Source organism: Myotis myotis, unplaced genomic scaffold (genome assembly GCF_014108235.1).
Source record: "Myotis myotis isolate mMyoMyo1 unplaced genomic scaffold, mMyoMyo1.p scaffold_m19_p_10, whole genome shotgun sequence".
In the NCBI taxonomy this organism is placed as follows: Eukaryota; Metazoa; Chordata; class Mammalia; order Chiroptera; family Vespertilionidae; genus Myotis; species Myotis myotis.
In genome coordinates this window covers 73,291,497-73,314,292 of record NW_023416314.1, presented here as the reverse complement: position 1 = coordinate 73,314,292, position 22,796 = coordinate 73,291,497, and the positions used below count along the sequence as shown (strand labels likewise).

At 38.2% G+C, this 22,796-nt stretch overlaps 2 protein-coding genes across 2 annotated transcripts in view; one reads left to right on the top strand and one right to left on the bottom strand.

Moving 5' to 3' along the window:
- Nucleotides 1-2,780: 2,780 nt before the first annotated feature.
- Nucleotides 2,781-8,862, bottom strand: RAG2 (recombination activating 2). The gene is made up of 3 exons (XM_036326157.1): nt 8,741-8,862; nt 5,660-5,725; nt 2,781-4,433 (listed from the first exon to the last, which is right to left on the bottom strand). The coding sequence occupies exon 3, from the start codon at nt 4,403-4,405 to the stop codon at nt 2,822-2,824; it is 1,584 nt and encodes a 527-aa protein (XP_036182050.1). The 5' UTR covers nt 4,406-4,433; nt 5,660-5,725; nt 8,741-8,862; the 3' UTR covers nt 2,781-2,821.
- Nucleotides 8,863-20,805: 11,943 nt separating this feature from the next.
- LOC118665125 (intraflagellar transport associated protein) overlaps nt 20,806-22,796 on the top strand; it is a 46,292-nt gene continuing 44,301 nt past the window's right edge. Inside the window, exon 1 of the mRNA XM_036326158.1 lies at nt 20,806-20,929. The gene's annotated coding sequence lies outside the window, so the exon portion shown is untranslated. The remainder of the gene's footprint in view (nt 20,930-22,796) is intronic.

Genomic DNA, 22,796 nt, shown 5'->3' with positions numbered 1-22,796 from the left:
TTTGCAGGTCCCATCATATTTTGCGTAGACCTTGGACTGTCTATAAATGCTTACTGGTGGATACCCCAAAGAGGCTACTTGGCTCTTTATTCTTAAGCTATACATGCTAATCAGCTTTTTAAAAGGAATGTTATTGGTAAGTTTTCCTATCTAGTCTCACAAAATTATGACTTAAATAAATACACATCTACTAGATTGACATCTGGAGAGAGAATGAGGTATTAGTTCTTTTAGAAATAAGATCCCTACGTTAGGTGTTTCCTGACAGAAGTAGGTTTGGCAAAAGCTGGCATCATCTATGCTAAATTCCCAGTCAAAAAGCAATATTCTATGCTATGGTGGAATTTGGTAGCATATAAATTATTTGGAATTCTTGTCACTGGGGATTAGAATGGCTGCCTTTTCTACCTAAATTTACCATGATATCCATTCTAAACCTGTGTGACCTCTTTTCACTACAAAAGAGAATAAATTTAATCAAGACCTCACCCCATCTTCTGTGCAGTACACTTTTGTTTTTTTGTTTGTTTCCAAGCTCTGCGGGATGAGATGGTTTGATTGGTAAAGATATTTGGAACACAAGGGATGCATTTCCATATCTCATCTTTCACTTATTTAGGAATCAGAAGGATAGTGAGACAACAACTACAGAAGTGAGTACATTTCAGTCGATATACAGTGAACTTAATTCAATGGACATTTATTGAGCATTAACTAATGTACCAGAAGCAGGGTTTGGTATTAAGAATACACACACATATATATGTATAGGTTGTCTCGTGTGTGTGTGTGTGTGTGTGTGTGTGTGTGTGTGTGTATCTTAGTGTTATGTTAGACAAAGAATAGGTTGTCCTTACTGGAATATAGATGGAAGTCACCAATCAATTTAATTTAATTCAGTTCAGTTCAACTGCACTTTAGAAGCCTACAATAGGCCAGGCATAATGCTAAGTACTGGGAATACCAAAATTATAAAGTCACCATTTGAGTTCTCATGAAATTCATAGTTGGTTAAAGTCAGACACTTAGTATACTTAGTAAATAGTAGTTTACTGGTTTAGGTGTAAGAGTAGAAGTCATTAGATGATGCTGAAACAGTATTGAGGAGAGATGATGAAGTCTGTGTAGTGTGACAATAATTTGAGATACTATTTAATTTAATTAAGATGCTATTCTGTAATTCTGTTACAAAATGAGTTTAAATTTCAGAACATGTCTGAAAATGACATTGCCCTTTTAAATAATATTCTCTAAAGATAATATTTTAAAAGATTTTACTAACTTGGATAAGTATAATTTTCTTATATTTGAACAATGGATATTAATAAAAACGACCGTAGTATGTGGCTCTTTTGCTATGTTTATTAACACTATATCTTTGTACATGTATTTTACATTTTGATTCTTCCATAGAGAACTAATGAATGAATGACAATTTTACTTTTTCTAATCTGTAGACAAATCAAGATAAGAGTTTGTATCTGCCTCTAGAAGGAATAACTCTTTTGAACTCTGTGAAGGATATTTTAGCTCTACTAGTAACTTATACCAGTTTCTACTAACAGATAGAAAAGAAATTACCGGGATCCTGAGACTATTAAATAGTATAATTTTGCCTTTCATTGGGTAACTATAAATGTTAATAATTGGAGTAAATCAGTATAAACAAGAGGCATTTTAATATTTTATTAGTTTCATGTAGATGATAGAAATAACAAAAAATCAAAACAATGACACAGCAAATTGTTCAAAAGGAATGTTCATCAAACAACATTACTGAAACAAAGTTAACATGATTTAATTTATTCAAGTTAATTTTAACATCTAAGACATGGAACTGTTAGGAATAAAAGAACTTGGGTTCCAGGGTTTTATCTTTTGTATGGTTCATATTTTTCAAAAATTTGCAATAGTAACTTACATTGTGGACTCTCATTGAAGACTGATGACAAGAGTCTATGGCTTAGGCTCTTGGGTTAAGGTAAAACTCCTTTCCAGAAAAATACTTTGGTGGTGGTGGGGGGTGGGGGGAGATATTTGTTTCAAAGGTCATCTAATTATCGATTGATGTCTCTAAGCCTCAAAATTAACAGTCCTTTTAACTTGCATTCTAGAAAGTATTTTATTGAACCTTAACAAGCTCACTGATTTTACAGTTTCACTGGCAGCAAACTCCTCATATTAACTAGACACATACATAAATTATTTCCCTTTGTTTGAAGTCTTCTACCTGTTAACTATAGGAAATTCTTTAAACTTTTTATTTTTGGGGGAAATAAACAATACTATCTTTCTCTGTGAGATTTATCCCGTACCCCCTAATTTTTTTTAGTGTACTCTCACTCATTTTCTTTTTTTTTTTTTTCAGAGTACTAAGCATCAGTGAACTGATTCTCTCCAAGAATCAGTTCAAGTGACTGGCTTTGGATTATCATTTGTATACCATATGATGAGGGATCCTTCAAAGAAAGTTCATGCAGATACTTGATAAAAATTTAACTAACTTGAGGATTATTCCTTTTCTATTTATTCATGCCAATGGAGTCTATCTATCTATCTTATTATTACTAATTCTGCATTTAAGATTCTTTGAAGAAATTCAGGTCAGAAATATTCATTTAAGATATCTTTGAGTAAAATATTTTCAATTACTTAGTACTGTATTATAAGTACTTTTTACTGGTACCAAATTTCATCTAACTAAAAGCAAATGCAGAAATTTTCAATAAAGGAAAGGATGAATATAATTTTATCATTGCTATGATTCTTTATAATTGGTTTAAAAACTCGATGTACTTGAATCTGGAAGGTTTTTGTAAAACTAATCAAACAACCTTCTAAGAAAGGATTTCTTGGCAGGAGTAAGAATTTTCCCAGAACCCTTTTTGTGAAGGGATTTCAGTGGAGGCCTTTTTAAGGGGGGAACTTGTTTTGGGGTTTGCAATGCTCTTGCTATCTTCACATGCTCATTGCAGTAATACTTGTTGCTTCCTTCCGACAGCTGGATGAGTGTGCGTTCCGCCAGATCCATGCACTGGGCATGGACCCAGTGCCCATCTCCATGAGAGCAATAGATCATGGCAGGCTTGTTTAGCTCAGTTGAATAAAATGGTACCCAAGTGTTGATATCCACATCACAAGTAGAGCAACATGTAATCCAGTAGCCAGTTACAGACTCATCTTCCTCATCATCTTCATTATAGGTGTCAAATTCATCATCACCATTGAAACTATTTGCTTCTGCACTGAAACAAAATTCTTCTGAGTCTTCGAAGGGCGTGGAGTCCCCTGGGTCTTCTGTTGATGTCTGACTATTGGTGAATGTTTTCTGATCTTCGTTCACATCATCTTCTGCACATTTCAACATGTAGAAATAGTATGTTTCTGAAACAGCTTGTTTATTGTCTCCTGGTATGCCAAGGAAAACAGTTCCATTGCCCATGTTGCTTCCAAACCATATCTTGCTGTGCTTAATATCTGGGGTCCAATCTGGGGTCTCCATCTCTCGAATCTCTATCTTGTTGTCTTCAAAGGAGATGATGTTACAGACCATTCTTTTTTGATTTTCAAGCTGATAGCCACCCACAATAACAAATTCATCATTGTTTGTCTGAGTCAGGATTGCACTAGAGACAGAGATTCCTCCCGGCAAAACTGTGCAATTCACAGCTGGGCTACCCAGGGGGAGATCAACCCTTATTCTGTATAGGTTGGCAGGGCGGATGTTATTGGCAAGTGAATGTCCTCCTAAAATATAAATGGTATCATTTCTGGCAATGGAGACATGGAAAGATAGCCCATCCTGAAGTTCTGGAAGAATGTATGATGTAGAGCAACCAAACTCAAAATCCACCAAGAAAACATGGGGCAGGCAGTCTGCTACAGTATTCCATTTTTCTGTGGTTCTCTGGGCAGAAGGTATGTATGACCGCCCTCCAAAGACAACACCCATGCTCTTCCCTCGACTATATACCACATCAATGGAATGACCGTATCTGGCTTCAGGAACATCTCCTACCAAGTCTTTCTCAGTGCAGCGAAAAGTAACTTTTTTGTTGTTCTTGCACACAACAGACATAACATACATCTTATCTGAAAGCTCATTGTTTGGTGTTTTCCCTCCGTGGATAATGTATTGTTGCCTTTCAGACTCTAAGCCTCCTTTGAATGTGCAAGTGGCTGGGTAGCGAAGAGGAGGAAGGTAGCAGGAATCCTTAGAGAAAACGGCAGGCTTCAATTTGAGATTATTATGTTTTACATCAAAATGAAAAACTCCAGTGGGGCAGGACCTCTTGGGCCAGCCTTTTTGGCCGAAGAAGAAAACTTGTCCATCAAAATTCATTAGTGAGAAGCCTGGTTGAATTAAGGCTATGTTATTACTGACTGTAACCATCTGAAGTGACATATTTTCTGATTGTGGATAGTTCTTTTATCTGAAAGAATTACAAAAAAAATTAACTTACTAAAACTCTTTCTATAAATAACTGTGTTTAGATCCCCTCACACATGTTTTAAACAAAAGTTCTTCCACAAACTTGTAGTGGGACTGAATTAGTACAATCCAGGCAGTTAGGTAAGCAAAGAGCCACAGAACCTTCCTGTCTAAATACAATGCAAGCAGCTGGGACACGTTTTAGAATTGGACAATCCTCCCTTAGATTTCTGGGAATTGCAGTCCTTTTTCCTTAAAACTCACCACTTAACGTCAGAAAGAACTACATTTCCCAGGAATCAGTTCTCTATGGGTTGCATGGCTAAGACAGGGTCCGTTGCTCCGTTGCTCCGGAGGGGGAGACTCCTAGGATTTTTTTTTTTTTTTCTGAAGGAGGACGTCAAAAGTGCGAGGTGACTAGATTTGGAGCCAGAGCGGAAATCTAGGGATTGGGAGGTGAGAGTGGCTACCGCAGCCCCAACATCCGGGTCAGGGAAGTCTGCAGCACCTGGAGCGGCTGAAGCCAGCCCTCTGCCCAGGGCTCCCCGGTGCTGCTCCCCGGGACTCTTAAACTGGCGACCTAGGAGGAGGAAGAGTTGCTCGGGCCTGAGTGGGGTTGCCTGGAAACCGGAGCCTGAAGGACGCCCGGCCGGGGTGTCCCTGCAGAGGGCTGCCTGGAAGCGGTAGCGCTCCGCCAGGAATCGCACCCCTGAGCATCCTCAGGTGGCCGGGACTGGGAGCTCAGGGGCGCGCCGAGGTTGGAGAAGCCGTGACTGTTTTGCAGAACAGAAAGGCGAGTCTCAGAATACCTGGAGTGTAGGGTAGAAGCGACCTGATAATGATTTTACCATTCTTGTATTTAGTCATGAAAATATACATTAATTAGACTTTAAGTGAGTGCCACGTCAAAGGCCCTTTGTTTTCTCAACTGCACTTGCTCTGGGTTTTAGGGTTCTTTTAGCGAAGCAGAGAAGACCCCTAAACCACTATCTCTCTTTCTCCCCCTCCCTCTCCCTTTCCGAAAATAGAGTTAGTGGCTGTTAATTCAGACCTCTCCTTCCAGCCCAAAACGTTTGAAGTAATTCTTCAGTGACCCTGAAGCAGGCATTAAGCCAAAAGGTGCCACCATTATCCAGGATTTAATATTTGTATGACAGTATTTTTTCCAAAGGTATCTGCTAGGTGAAGTAAGCTTGATGAATTTTTATTTTTATTATTGTCACCTACCGTAGAGAGATGTCAGGAGCCTTAATGAGAAGCACCTTCCCTGTTCGCAGAGCGAAGTCCTAGGCACTACAAGGAGAAAGGAAACAAAATAACACAGGTTCCTTGACTTTTAAGAGTAAATGGTTTATATGCTTCATAAAACAGTGGCTGACAGTATGGACTCTGAAGGCTGACTGGCCGTATTCAACTCATGGCTCTGCCACTAAGTACGTGAATGTGGGCAAGTAATTTGATGTCTCTCTGCTTCAGTTTCCTCATCTGTGAAATGGGATAATTGTTTTACCTACTTCATAGGTTGGTAAGTCTTGATTAATAAATTAATGCACACCTATAAAGGACTTCGAACAGGACGTTGCACATGGTACATGATAGTTTGCTCTGGGTTTTAGGGATAGTTGTTATGATTATACTTGAACTTATCAAAAGGAAGGTTGTTAGTACACAGTTACCTGCTGGTCATGGCCGATCATATTTATAATACTAAGATGATTAGAAGGGCTTTAAGATTCGGGAATCTGGTTAGTAGGTATAGACTGGTAATTATGTTTAGACTAATGAAAATTGGATAAGCATATGTAGTGGAGATGCTGGTGATGGGTTCAATTTAGATCAAAGGAAATATTTCACCCTTCTTGTGGCCCTTTCTGTAACCCCACATTAAATATGCAGTCTTATATTGGATTGTCTGAGTCCAAGTCTGGGCTCTAAAACTAGTTGCTCTAGAACCATCTTGGACAAGTTACTTTCCCCCTGTCTTTTCATATCTGTAAAATGAGGATAATATTAGTATCTATATATTGGTCTTCTAAAAAATATATTTTTATTGATTTCAGAGAGGAAGGGAGAGGGAGAGAGAGATAGAAACATCAATGATGAGAGAGAATCATTGATTGGCTGCCTCCTGCACGACCCCTACTGGGGATCGAGCCCAATAGGCATGTGCCCTTGACTGGAATCGAACTCGGGGCCCTTCAGTCCACAGGCCAGTGCTCTATCCACTGAGCAAAACTGGCTAAGGCTACATTGGGTTGCTTTGAAGATTAAATGGGGGTAATGTAAATCCCTGTGTATGTAAATCTCATAGCAGAGTGCCTCGCACATAATAAGTATTCAGTAAATGTTGATACTATAATTTATTTTTACACACCCTCCAAAGGTTCCTGGGACTATTTAGGATCTATGGTCAGTCCGAGATGTTGGTGGGGCTTTCTGCCTTGAATTACTTCTGTAGACGGATGTAATTAATTGCTAAATATCCTTTCTACCCATTAGTTTTAGTTGGGAGAGTCCTCAAGGTGAGATCTTTTAATAATCAATCATCCTGTGGGTTATTAAACCAAGTGAGAAATGAATGGTGTATGAGACGGACTGTTGCTAAAGCAAGCTTCTCTCTTCCTCAGACCACAGTGGTTTGTAGGTTCAGCAGCTTGCCCTGCTTTTGAAATAACGTGGGCAAGTGTTTTCTTTCTTTGTGGCCTACCCAAGTATACATAAGAGAAGGCATCTGTGCCACTAAGAAAGTGGAAAAGGAACTAAAAGGAAAAACTGTTGACCCTCAATTCCGTAAATGCAAACCCTAAGTGATCACACCCAGCATACTGTGTGATGATGGGCACAGAGTTGCCCACTTTTGGGTGGAGGGATTTCTGAAGCCAAAGCCTGTTTGTTTAAACACTGATGAAGGCTGTTAGTAGGATATAAAGCAGCCCATCCAGGGTGAACATACGCCAAGAACACTTGGTTTTAAGCAGCAAGCTTTAAAAAAACTGTTTTCATTGCAGCCCATTGGCTTCATGGTAAGGTTGTCATAGAGATATCGGCTTCTCATGAGTCAAAACATGATTAACGTAGATGAAACAGAAACATTTTCTTGGGCAAGGCATAAGGAATACTACCCATTTGTTGTAGCTTAGTTCAGATTCCTAAAGATTTTTGACCTGTTCTCTCTTTGATGCCCTGCCATTGGCCCACCTCATCATTTCAGGCACCTAAAAACAATGCTCATGTTTACTTCTGTTAAGATGAATTAACGCCTCTTGTAACACAGTTCAGCTATTGGTGTACTTAATGTTAGATTACCCATAACTGAACCGTGACCAGATAACTTAGGTATGTAAAGAATAAACAGGAACATTGAAGGTGTTTTCACATTATTTTGCAATATTTATTTAGTTTTTGAAATTTTGCTTTATTCACTTGAATATGTTTTTACTAGAATAGACTATTGTATATTTTCCATGGTTTTAATATGCCTATATTAGTGACATCTTTTCTTGTAAGAGTTTTTAAAAGGTTATACTAGAATTAAAATAACTAACTTTCATTAAATAGGCTGGATAAAACAGGCAGATTTTGAAAAAGAAGACACTGTTCTTCAACCAAAGGAAGTTTCAAAACCAACACATTCAGTATTCTTTTTAAAAGACAGTTCTGTAGGCTCAATAAACTTAAACAATTTTCTCAACCCCATGCGAACGTTTCTCAGCTGGGAGATGTTCATTTGTGCACCGTGAAGCCAGGGCATAGCTGAGAATCAAAAGAGGACTGATGGTGTGAGGTCTGAGCTTGTAGTTTCTTGTGCCTGAATGGACTCCTTTCCTCTCAAAGAAAACCACTGTACTCCAAAGCATGAAAACTTACTCATCAGTGTCACCAATGTTTTTCTGATTGCTCCAAAATAGCAGGTGACCTCATGCAACTGCAGTCGTTTGGTGCATGAATTAACCATACCTGGCGCGGTTAATCAGGTTTGAGGCATACATTATCTGATTTGTTTGTTTGTTTGTTTTGTTTTGTTTTGCTGGCAGTCAAACCAGAATTAGGTCTTCCTTGTGACATTTAGGCCAGAGAAGCATTTATGCGCTAAGATTAATAATGGGCTCTGATGCCACAGGGATTAAATCCTTGCAGCAGCTTGAGACCAGAAGGCCCCAGAGTTTCCAAACTCGACATCATCCCTTCCCCATCTGGACATCCAGTCCACCTGCTAACTAACACGCTGCTGAAGGGTCTTTCCCTTACAGTTGACAAACATAGGTGCCCATCTTTCAGCTTTGGTAGAAATGAAGGTTTTGGACCTACCTGAATGCCAGAGGGGCCGCTTCACCCCTCTCTGAGTCTTTGCCGCTAAACCAGGTATTAAATGTCAGCGGGACTTGGGGAAGATTCACTGACTGCCCACTCTGGCCGTGGCAGGCAGAAGGCGGACGGTAAAGAGAGAGAGTGTGTGTGTGTGTGTGCGCGCGCGTGCCTGCAGATGTTCAGGCGAACACTGCTCTAACGGGAGTAACTGACTGTGACCTTTTTTTCTTTAGATGGTTGAGGGAGATATCCACCAGGGTGCACCCTCAAGATTTAACTATTTCCTTGCTGGTAAACAATGGACACACAGCCCACTGTTCATCTGTAAAGACAAAGGAAAAATCTGGTTGAAACCTTATTTATATTTTTATTGAAAAAATTTTAGAAAAACACAGAAGAAAATGAATATCATTGCTGTGATTAAAATAAATACTATTATGAATCAAATGGGAAATTATTTTTCCTAAAGCAGTGACCATTAATACCATTGTTAATCATTATATATATATATATATATATATATATATATATATATATATATATATATATATATATATATATTTCAGAGAGGAAGGGAGGGAGAGAGAGATAGAAACATCAATGATGAGGGAGAATAATTGATGGGCTGCCTCCTGCATGCCCCACACTGGGGATCAAGCCTGCAACCCGGGCATGTGCCCTGACTAGGAAATGAACCATGACCTCCTGGTTTTTAGCTTGATGCCCAACCACTGAGCCGCACCAGCTGGACCCATTGTCAGTCACTTTGACTTGGAATTGTTCTTTGACAGTTTCATTTTCTCTAATGTAAGCCTCAGAAAGGAGTTCTGATTATTGGAGATCTATTACTAGCTTATATGAGGAAGCTTCTGTGTAATGTTGTTGTACAAGGGAATGATCGAGACGGTGGGCTTTGGAGTCAAGCTGACCTGATTTTCTTTGCTCACTCTGCCATTTCCAGGTGGAGTTACTTAATCTCCAAGCTTCTTTCCCCATCTCTGAAATGGGGATAATATAAATATTTACATTAAAAGTTGACTTAATTTTTGAATAGACTTTCTTTTTTAGAGCAGTTTTAGGTTCACAGCAAATTGAGTGGAAGTTACAGAGATTCCCATATACCTCCTGTGTCACTCATGCATAGCCTCCCCCATTATCAACACCCCCACCAGAGGTACATTTGTTACAATCGAACCTACAGTGACACATCATTATCACCCAGAGTCCATACTTCGCATCAGGTGTGATGTAGTCTGCGGGTTTGGACAAATGAAAAATGACCTGTATCTACAGTTATGGCATCATATAGGATAGGTTCACTACCCTAAAAATATTCTGTGCTCTGTGTATTCATACCTCCCTCCTCTTTTTACTGTTCCCATAGTTTTGACTTTTCCCGAATGTTACATACAGGCATACCTAGGAGATATTGTGGTTCCAGACTACTGTAATAAAGTGAGTATTGCAATAAAGCGAGTTACGATCATTTTGCTGGTGGAGGGTCTTGCCTTCAATTTGCAAAAAAAAAAAAAAAAAAAAAATGAGACATTTGTGAAGCACAATAAAGTAAAGCACAGAAAAAAAAATGAGGTATGCCTGTAGTTGGAATCACACAGTACGTAACCTTTTCATATTGGTTTCTTTACCTTAGTGATATGCATTAAAGGTTCCTGGCTTGATAGCTCCGTGTGTATGTGTGTGTGTGTGTGTGTGTGTGTGTGTGTGTGTGTGTGTGTGCGCGCGCGCGCACACACACACTAATTAGTGTATCCACTTTCCTACTGAAAGACATCATGGTTGTTTCCAGGTTTGGACATTTATGAATAAAGCTGCTATAAGCATCCATTTGCCTGTTTTTGTGTGGGCATAAGTTTTAGCTCTTTGGGTAAATACCAAAGAGTGGGATTGATGGATCATATGGTGAGTGTATATTTTGTTTTGTAAGAAAATGCCAAACTGTCTTCCAAAGTGGCTGTGTGACTTTGCATTCCCACCAGCCGTGCACTGGAGTTCCTGTTGCTGCACATTCAGTGTTGTCAGTGTTCTGGGTTTTGGCCATTCGGATGGTTGTATAATGGTATCTCATTGTTTTAATTTGCATTTCCTTGATGACATATTATGTGGAGCATCTTTTCCTGTGCTTATTTGTCATCTGTATATCTTCTTTGTTGAGGTGTCTGTTAAGGTCTTTAGACTTGTCATTTTTTTTGTTTAAAGCAATTAATTAAATATGGCCACCTATTCTTTAAATTGCTCTGTTTTATTATTGTTGAATTTTAAGAGTTCTTTTTGTGTTTTGGATAACATTTTATCAGATATGTCTCTTGCAAATATTTTCTCTCAGTCTGTGGCTTGTGTTCTCATTCTCTTCACAGTGTCTCTCAGAGAGCAGAAGTTTTTAACTTTAATGAAGTCTCTCTTATCAATTATTTCTTTCATTGATCATGCCTTTAGGGTTGTATCTAAAAAGTTGTCGAGATATCCAAGGTCATCTAGGCTTTCTTCCACATTTTCTCCTAGGAAATTTATGGTTTATGTTTTACATTTAGGTCCATGGTCCATTTTAAGTTAATTCTTGTGAAGGGTGTGCTGTCTGTGGTTAGATTAATTCTTTTTTTTTTTTTTGCATGTGGATGTCCAGTTGTTCCAGAATCATTTGTAGAAATACTGTCCATGCTACATTGTATTGCCTTTGCTCCTTTGTCAGAGATCAGTTAACTATATTTGTGTGGGTCTATTTCTGGGCTGTCTATTCTATTCCATCGATCCATTTGCCTTTTCTTTCACCAATGCCATAGTCTTAATTATTGTAGCTGACATAATTTTAAAACAATTAATTAAAAACTGTTGCATCAAGAAAAATATATACCACCTAGTAAGCCTATCACATAACCATAAAAATGTTCATTTCTTTATGCTCTATTCTAATGTTTATCCAAGGTCTCAGTCTGCCAAAGTGCTCAGCATAGAAACTAAACGTGAAATAGTAAACAATTTATTGTATGTCCACTATGAACAGTCATGGGGAGAAATGGGGAAAAATCACAGACATAGATCTTTCCCTTAAGGAACATGCATGATAGTAGAATGAAGCAACTTTTGATTGTGGATAAAGATGCCCCACATTCTTCCCATACTTACCCTTAAAAGTTCACCAAGAAATCTCAATTATAGGTTACTCAGCCCATTCTTTTTTTTTAAAAATTTATTGCTTAAAGTATTACAAAGGGTATTACATATGTGTCCATTTTATCCCCCCGCCCTAGACAGTCCCCTAGCCTCCCCTATCCCCCAGTGTCTTATGTCCATTGGTTATGCTTATATGCATGCATACAAGTCCTTTAGTTGATCTCTTACCCCCCTACCTCCTGCCCCCCAACCCTCCCTGGCCTTCCCGCTGCAGTTTGACAATCTGTTTGAGGCAGCTCTGCCTCTGTATTTATTATTGTTCAAAAGTTTATAATGGTCTCTATTATCCATGAATGAGTGAGATCATGTGGTATTTTTCCTTCATTGACTGGCTTATTTCACTTAGCATAATGCTCTCCAGTTCCATCCATGATGTTGCAAATGGTAAGAGTTCCTTCCTTTTTAGAGCAGCATAGTATTCCATTGTGTAGATGTACCACAGTTTTCTAATCCATTCATCTACTGATGGGCACTTAGGCTGTTTCCAGATCTTAGCTATGCTGAATTGTACTCAGCCCATTCTTAAACCTTGAGGTAGAATCAAATTCAAACTCCTCCTGAAATATATTGACGAAATATATTGATTTCGCCTACCTTAAATCCAAGAGACAGTGGACAATTAAAGAATACAAATCAGTGTAATTACAGAATAAAATAATTTTTATTCCACAGGTGACATAAAAGTACTGAGATATACTGACATAGTAATTGAACAAAAAGCAAGCATAATTGGAGAAAAATAGAATGTCAGAAATGGAAGACAGCTTCAAGTCCAGTCCCTTTATTTTTACAATCAAACAACTTACGGCCAGAGAAGTTAAGTAACTTGACCAGGGTGACAGAGCTGCAGGTGTGTGTACCTACTGGGTTGAGCGGAGGTAGGGGAGAAATGCTGTTCCATGAACTCATGACAGTGTTAACCAAGAAGCCCAGGGCACCCCTCAAGCATCCCCACCCCTATTTTATAAATGCAGAAACAGATTACATCGTTGCTCAATGAGTTAGCGTTTGAAGTAAGGCTGGTGAACTTTACGTAGCATTTGGATAGACATAGACAATTTAAGAAATTTTAATAGGTGGTTGATTATTTTAAAAATATATTTTTATTGATTTCAGAGAGAAAGGGAGTGGGAGAGAGAGAGAAACATCAATGATGAGAGAGAATCATTGATTGTCTGCTTCCTGCACACTCCACACTGGGGACTGAGCCCGCAAACCGGGCGTGTGCCCTGACCGGAATCGAATCATGGCCTCCTGGTTCATAGGTCGACACTCAACCACTGAACTACACTGGCTGGGCTAGGTGGTTGATTTTTAAAAATAATATGAATAGAAAAGGAAAGGGAGAAGTTTGGCTTGTTGAGTGAATCCCACAATATAGGAGCCACAACTGAAACTTACAAAGAGGAGAAAAGAGGAAGGAAAAGCAAATATATGCACAGAAGCAATCTACAGTTAGTATGATGGATTGTCAAGAGAAGAACATGACAAGTGACTTGTCATTTTTTTGTTTAAAGCAATTAATTAAATATGGCCACCTGACCTGAATCACTGGTATTTGTCTATGTTCCATGTTTTCTGATTTGAGGTGTACTCTTTGCTATAAAGTTAAATGGGAGGAAATTTCATAGGTGTTTTACAGTGGTGTACTAATAAAAATTTCACTTTTAGATGAGGGAGTTTGTGTTCTTAATTTCTACCTTTGAGTATAGAAACCATGTTGGAAAGAAGAAATTTTGTATATGTGTCTGTGTGTTTGCTTTGTGTACATTGAGGCAAAATTGCAAATTCAAATGCTGAGATTAAGTGGAAGCTGGGGAATCACTGCATTATCTTTAAAGCCCACTTATAATTTCACATTCTTAGGACTTTAGAATTAAAAATAGTTGGGAAATACATCTTTAAAATCTCATTTCTCTTAAGAGAATGTCAAATGAAAAGGTCGATTTTATTTGCAAGAGCTGGCATTTTGAAATACTTAGAAATGAACTCCTGCAAGCAGAGTTGATTTAGTTCCGTTGGTCTACACCTGCTCCTAACCCACTGTGCACATTTTGCTTTAGAATAGGCTTTCTGGTGTAAAGTGCTCTGCACCGCACTGGGCGCAGGTGGCCGACAGGCTCAGGAAGCTGGAGAGAGGGGGATACCTTTAATCAGGAGTGGATGCCTTCCAGTTATAGTTGTGCAATACAGATTAAATAAGCGTTAATGGGACATTGCATCCCATGTGAAGGTGGGATTATAATGAGCTAATAAGCCTTTTATGATTTAAACATTATTGCGTGATTATAGAGCTGTAAGTTGACTCTGGAACTACTTCCTTATGGATTCTTTGAAAGGGGCCTTTCAAGAAATGTTCACTCAAACACTCACTGTCATTGTCCATAACTCATTGATGTAGTTGATCACAATTCCGAAGGTAGGCGATCAATTTTGAATATGGTTGATAAATGTATATTGTACATTTTTTTCTTAATAAATGTGCTATCCTAGAGGTCAAATGATGTGGGAGTTTTGTTAGGGGATGAAGACAGGGTATTTACTTGTGGTTACCCACAACTCTAAAGTTTTAAAAAAAAGCAGGTAAAAGAAACAAAAATGGTGGTGAAAAGGTATTCTTCCTGATTTCAGAAACAACGGATTTTCTGAAATTTGTCTTATGGGTGTATCCTTCAGATTCCACATCCAAGGGTGATCTGTTTTTTAAAAAACGACAGGGAGTGAGCAGAGAGAGGAAGTTTGAATGCTTAACTGTTTGCATTTTTCTTTGTTTAATGGAATGCAGAACTGTGTAATTGAAAACAGCCTAATACTCAGTTGACCTGCCTCAGTGAGCCAATGCCGATATGTCTGGATTGACTTAAACAGCTTGGAGGAAGAGTATATTTGGGGGGAAATAAAATTGATTTTATACAATCTGCTGATGAACAACCAGGCTTAATGAATGATAGCCTCAAGAAACGTCATTATAGTAGCTTGGATGAATGAGCAGGATAGGGAAGCAAATTTTTCAAGAGGAAAGTTTCTGCTTAAACATGTAATTTTATAGATTAGCATTATTCCCACCCCCCAGAGCTTTCTGCAGGGGGAAAGCAATCAACATGCTGAGTGCCAACATTCCTGGTAAAACGTTTAGTGATAATTTTTTCTTTTCCTAAATCTCCTTTGCCTTAGGTGGCTCAACCTTCTTCTACAACTCCCCCCCCCCCCCCCCCCCCGCACTGCCTTTTCTTAAACTTTTAGTTTTGAAATAATTATAGATTTACAGGATAGAGTCACATGATGTTGTAAAGAAATGTCCAGGGAGATTCCATAATCCAGCCTTTTGCAATGTTAACACCTTGTACAAATGTAGTAGTATAATGTGGGAAATTGACATTGGTAGAATCCACACAGTATATTCTGATTTCACTAGCTATGTATATATACACTCATTTGTATGTGTGAGTAGTTTAACTATAGCACACGTGTTGCCTTGCATAACCACTACCACAATCAATACATTTGTAATTGATCAAATTTTCTTTTTATGAATCATACTTTTCCCTAGTCCCACTATAGGAATCTACTAACTAATCTAACACCACTATAGGAGTCTACTAACTAATCTAACACCACTATAGGAATCTACTAACTAATCTAACACCACTATAGGAATCTACTAACTAATCTAACACCACTATAGGAATCTACTAACTAATCTAACACCACTATAGGAATCTACTAACTAATCTAACACCACTATAGGAGTCTACTAACTAATCTAACAACACTATAGGAATCTACTAACTAATCTAACACCACTATAGGAGTCTACTAACTAATCTAACACCACTATAGGAGTCTACTAACTAATCTAACACCACTATAGGAATCTACTAACTAATCTAACAACACTATAGGAATCTACTAACTAACACCACTATAGGAATCTACTAACTAATCTAACACCACTATAGGAATCTACTAACTAATCTAACACCACTATAGGAGTCTACTAACTAATCTAACACCACTATAGGGATCTACTAACTAATCTAACACCACTATAGGAGTCTACTAACTAACACCACTATAGGAATCTACTAACTAATCTAACACCACTATAGGAGTCTACTAACTAATCTAACACCACTATAGGAGTCTACTGACTAATCTAACACCACTATAGGAGTCTACTAACTAATCTAACACCACTATAGGAGTCTACTAACTAATCTAACACCACTATAGGAGTCTACTAACTAATCTAACACCACTATAGGAGTCTACTGACTAATCTAACACCACTATAGGAATCTACTAACTAATCTAACACCACTATAGGAGTCTACTAACTAACACCACTATAGGAGTCTACTAACTAATCTAACACCACTATAGGAGTCTACTAACTAATCTAACACCACTATAGGAGTCTACTAACTAACACCACTATAGGAATCTACTAACTAATATAACACCACTATAGGAGTCTACTAACTAATCTAACACCACTATAGGAGTCTACTAACTAATCTAACACCACTATAGGAGTCTACTAACTAATCTAACACCACTATAGGAGTCTACTAACTAATCTAACACCACTATAGGAGTCTACTAACTAATCTAACACAAATATAGGAGTCTACTAACTAATAGGAGTCTACTGACTAATCTAACACCACTATAGGAATCTACTAACTAATCTAACACCACTATAGGAGTCTACTAACTAACACCACTATAGGAGTCTACTAACTAATCTAACATCACTATAGGAGTCTACTAACTAATCTAACACCACTATAGGAGTCTACTAACTAACACCACTATAGGAATCTACTAACTAATCTAACACCACTATAGGAGTCTACTAACTAATCTAACACCACTATAGGATTCTACTAACTAATCTAACACCACTATAGGAGTCTACTAACTAATCTAACACCACTATAGGAGTCTACTGACTAACACCACTATAGGAATCTACTAACTAATCTAACACCACTATAGGAGTCTACTAACTAATCTAACACCACTATAGGAGTCTACTAACTAATCTAACACCACTATAGGAGTCTACTAACTAATCTAACACCACTATAGGAGTCTACTAACTAATCTAACACCACTATAGGAGTCTACTGACTAACACCACTGTAGGAATCTACTAACTAATCTAACACCACTATAGGAATCTACTAACTAATCTAACACCACTATAGGAATCTACTAACTAACACCACTATAGGGATCTACTAAGTAATCTAACACCACTATAGGAATCCACTACGTTACCCCGTTGATACTCACCCATCTCCTCCCCTTGTTTATAACCCCAGCAACCACTAACTGTTCCCCACCTATCTTGATAATTGTCATTTCATGAATGTTATATAAATGGAATCATGCAGTCTGTACACTAGTATAGCCCTTTGAGATTGGCTTTTTCTCACTCCACATGATTTCTTTGAGGATCATCCAGGTTATTGAATGAATCAATAGTTTGTTCCTTTTTATTGCTGAGTAATATTCCATGGTAGGGTCGTGCCACAGTTTAACTATTCACCCTCTAAAGGACATTTGGATAGTTTCGTTTCTTTTTACTATTGTGAATATAGGTGCTATGACCATTCATATACAACTTTTTGCATGGGAATAAGTCTTTATTTCTCTGGGGTAAATGCAAAGAGTGCAATTGTTCATTTGTATGCTAAGTCCATTTTTAGTTTTGTCAGAAACTGCCGAAATCTTTTTCAGAATGGCTGAACCATTTTGCACTGCCACCAGCAACATACGAGTTACTCAGTTTTCCTGCATCCTTGCCAGCATTTGGTGTTAACACAATTTTTTATTTTAGTCATTTCTAATAAGCTACTCATTGTGGTTTTAATTTGCATCTCTCTAGTGGTTAATGATATTGAATATCTTTTCATGAGATTATTTTCCATTTATATATCCTCTTTGCTGAAATATCTGTGTGTGTCTTTTGTCCTTTTTAAATTGGATTTTTTCTTTAGTAAGTGTTGAGAGTTCTTTCTATATCCTATATGCTGGTCCTTTATTGGATATGTGACTTATAAATATTTTCTCCTAGTCTGAAATTTTTCTTTTCATCTTAACAGGATCTTTCACAGAGCAAAGTTTTTAATTTTCCTAAGGTGTAATTGATCAAATTTTCTTTTTATGGATCATACTTTTCCCTATTCCCATATCCTACAGATTGTTTATATATGTGTGTATATATATATATATATATATATATATATATATATATATATATTTCCTGTTTCCTTTATAAAATTCACTATTTTGCCTTGATATGTTTTATTGTCCTTATTCCTACTACATCCTTTATTTTAAAACTAGGGCCCAGTGCATGAAATTCGTGCATGGGTAGGGTTTCTAGGCCTGGCTGGCGATCAGGGCTGATCTGCAGGGTGACTGGCAGGGCAATTGGGGCCTCCTGCTGGCACCTGCCTGACTGGCCTGGCACCGCCCACTCGCTGGCCCTGCCCCCCGTCACCAACACATGTCAGGACCTACACACTGTGGGAAGCTTCAGCTTTGAGTGTCTGCCCCCTGGTGGTCAGTGTGTGTCATAACAACCGGTCATTCCATGGTCGTTCCACTGTTCAGTCAATTTGCATATTAGGCTTTTATTATATAGGATGTTTTCACTCCATTCCATATCACTAATCATGAAACAGATCATCATAGTCATTCCTGTTACAAAAATAGAGTCCTGTATTGAATATGTAGATTACAATCTTCATTAGGAGAGGAACTAGAACCTGTTCTATTAAGGCAAACTTCATGATATCTATGTTCATGGTAAGCATGTAGTAAGCCCGCATTTTTTATTACATGCAATTCTTCTTCACTTTTCCTTAAGATGAGATTTGGTCAAGGAAAAAAGTATAGCTAAGACATGCCTCCTACTGAGACCTCTGCATGGATGACAACACAACTTCTCTTTTCTAAAGTCCTCTCTCTCAGTGCTTCCTTTGATATTCACTGCAGTGTACCTGGGAGAATTTTTGTAAAATATAGATGCTTATGCCATCAACATTTTTGGTGATAATGAAAAATTCCATGCCTTTTAAGTGTTAGAATAGATTTGTTGGCAGAAGCTTATAACTTGAAGTGCAGTGTATTCTTTGATGTTAGAATTGTATGTTATTATCTCATCCTTAGGGGGGAAAAAGTAAAGGAGTTGAGATTCTTTTCTATTTTGTAAGATGTGTATTTATGCCTTCTTCTTTATACCTTTTATATTTTCCTTTGTTTCCTTGTTTGTATTGGTAAGTATTTGAAACAACAGTATTACTGGGTACAGAATATAGTCGGAGGCATAGATATACCCATCCAGGGGGGAGATAGTTGCTTTTTGCCTAATTTCCTGCTGACTTCATATATACCCTGAGATTCATAATCATGAGCATGTCATTATTATTTATGACATTGAGAGACACGCAATAGTTCTCATCAATAGAGTCATTAGATGACAAAAACCCCAACTAAAGTTTCCCAGATTCATAGATTCACTCACTGTGGTTGGACTAGATGACCTTCCTGTTTCTCTCAAGTCTAAGAATCTATGGCAACTTCTGTCACTGGTCTTTTTTCTCTTTTCTTAATATGAACTAAAAGACCTAAAAAAATTAGAGGATGCAAAATAGGTGTAGTTGTCAAGGAAGAAGCAATTAGTTCACACCGGGTCTCTTCTATCATAAATTAACTCAGTACCCTTACAATGCAACTTGGTCTTTTTGAGATTTGTCCATTTTCCAAACTACAAAGGGAGACCCATTCTATGATATATCAAGGTTGATGGTTTCGTTTCCTTATGCAGGGAGACTTATTTTGATAATATCCCATCTTACCTTTGAGCACAGTAGGAGATTTTTGTTGAGCAGAACTATGAGAATTTGAGGAAGTGTGTTTTGATGGCTCTTGGACAAATCTTTAAAAATGTGTTATTTATTTAAGTATCAGTGGTAAGGCTCCCAGTTTTTTTTTTAAAAAACCTGTTTGTGGACATAGAGCTCTCTCTGTACTGTTAAAAAGCAGGTTATGGCCCTGGTCAGGTCACTCAGTTGGTCAGAACATTGACCCAGTATGCCATGATTGTGGGTTCGATCCCCAGTCAGGGCACATACAAGAAATAACCAATGAATGCATAAATAAGTAGAACAACCAAACAATCTCAATCTCTCTCTCTCTCTCTTTCTTTCTCTCTCTCAGCAATAAAATAATTTTAAAAAGCAGGCTATGCACATTGAGAGGAGACTAGTTCATGGCATCTTGTTTCTTAAGGCTTACACTCTTGTCTTTGAAAGTTGTGTGTAGGTAAGCTGCATGGAGCAGGGATCTGAAGGTAAACATCAATGATGTGCTAAGTCAATGGTGGTAATTCCACATCCCATATTTCATAATAACCTCCTTTCAGAGAGCACACACTCTGATGGGCTTGGGTGGTGGTAGGAAACGACTCCAGGGAGGGCTCCTGTGCTGTAGCTCAGCGGCTCGATAAAAAGAACCCTGTTCCTCACCAAACCTGTGGTTTCCTGTGATGTTTAGTCGTCCGAGGAGAGCAATGCTTCCTCCCAGTGTTTCCTACTGGAGGCTGTGATTGTGATGGTGATACTTATGATTTACCGGTAGATATTTATACACATTGACTGATCATCATATGTTCTGGGTCTTTCATGTGGAGCTTCTAAGCCCAAAAACATGAAAACCAAAGCAAAACAAAGAATCTTGTTATCCAGGCAAGTCTTTCTCCCTCTCTCTCTCTCCCTTTCTTTTAGAAAAATACTTTATGATAGAAAAACACAAACACAATATGAATAGTAACTGAAAAAGCATTGCTTCCTTTTAGAAAACCACTGGGATTTGCATAAACCACTCGACTGTCTGGCGAACGCTGAGCTGCTCTGTCAGTCCCGGGGGACTTTTCACATTAGGTTCTTTGTATTTTCACAGACAGGGCAAGTTCTACATTTGAAGGTGGGTATTTGTTAAGTGCTTCCAATAATGACATTTTGTGAAACTGATTTTCCAAAAGTCTTTAAAAAAGTCAATGAAAGCATAACCTCTTCTTTACTGTGATAATCATGTGAAGGAAATTAAAGGTCTTGAAGGATTTTGAATTTGTGCTGGGCACAGTCTGTTAATTATTTGCCTTTAGTGAAGCTGACATGTGTTAAGGCGAACTACTCAAACTATTCCAGTTTGAGAATTGGGAAGTTTAAAGGAATTTCTGTCATCACTTAAAGTCTTAAAGGAGACATCTACAGCAATCTCCAATATGGGTGACGGTTGCTGTGTGGTGTTTGCTTGCTGAAGTAGTTACCCGAGATGGTTCGAGCAACATTGATATAATTCAGTGTTAGAGTTTTGTTGGGGTTCAATTCTGGAAAATTGGATTGACATTGACATTCTTGGAATTAAGTACATGTCCTACTGGTAGTGGCATAATAGCTACCTGGGAATTTCTTTATTATTATTTTTTATCTAGCAACTCCAAACATAATTGATTAAACTTTGGATTGCTGAAGGTTGGCAGTGTTAGAAGTAAACTTTCATAAACCTTAATTGATGCTTTTTCCTATATCTAATTCATACAGTAGTTTGAACCCTAGCCAGTTGGGCTCAGTGGATAGAGCATCGGTCTGCGGACTGAAGGGTTCCAGGTTCGATTCCAATCAAAGGGCACGTATGTGGGTTGCAGGTTCAATCCCCAGCCTGGTCCTCTGGCCCAGGTCAGGTTTCCTGTGGGAGGCAACCAATCAATGTGTCTATCTCACATTAATGTTTCCCTCTCTCTGTCTCTCCCCTCCCCTGCATTCTCTCTAAAAATCAATGGAAAAATATCCTTGGGTGAGGATTAGCAGCAACAACAAAAATAGTTTGAAACAGTTTCTTTCATTTTGAGTTGGTACAGAGCTCCACGCTTTATTTTCACCCCGTCTTTTATAGCACCCTGTTTTATCTGGGGTTGTAATGAGTGAGGACTCATCTTGATTTATCTGAAGGTAATAGCAGCGCCTTCAAAGTCAGAGGAATGACAGTCAAAAGAGGTCTTTGTGTAGGCAGAGGACTGAGTGCTAAGACCGATCCACTGTCATCACCATGATCATCGTGGCTAACACTTCTTGAGGTGCCGTGTCTGTTCATTTAATCCTCACTCCAATCCTGGGAGGTACATGTAGCTTCACAATTTCTTATTTAAAACCTTGGGGTCAGGTGTATTTCAGATTTCAGAATAGTTTGGAGTTCACAAAGGTAATCAGGGCAAATGCCACATATTACACAAAATCTCCAGTGGGGTCTGGAAAAGCATCGCAAAAGCAAGCCAGATAGTATTTCTACAGGGAACTATGTGAATAGTTACTCTGAGTGAAATTAAAAATTAAAGCTGTAAGTACTTTCATGTTAATGCAGATCAGATCCTTCCATCAAATGAGGTTAGATATCATCTTGTGAAAAGATTTTTATTTTTTTTCTGAGCTAACCAAATAAATATGATTAATAACAGAGAACTGATTTTTTTCTTGTTTTAGAAAAATATAAGAATCTTGGTGCTTTCTCTGTTTGCTAGACAGTATTGGAGAACCCCTCCTCTTTACTATCCTCCCTGAATCACACCAACTACTTAGGCAGTAATTGCTCCTGTGCTTTTTATAGATAGTCAGTTTTCTCAAAGCGAGGTGAGACTAACATTCCATCCAGAATGAATGGAATTTAACAAGGTGAAACATCATCACTAAGACGAAGTTTAAACTGTGTGTGGATTGAGGCAGTCTCTGTGTCTTAGCCAACGGGCATTTAGTTATGGCAAGTGAACTGACACTGGAGGGGCCACCAGCAACGT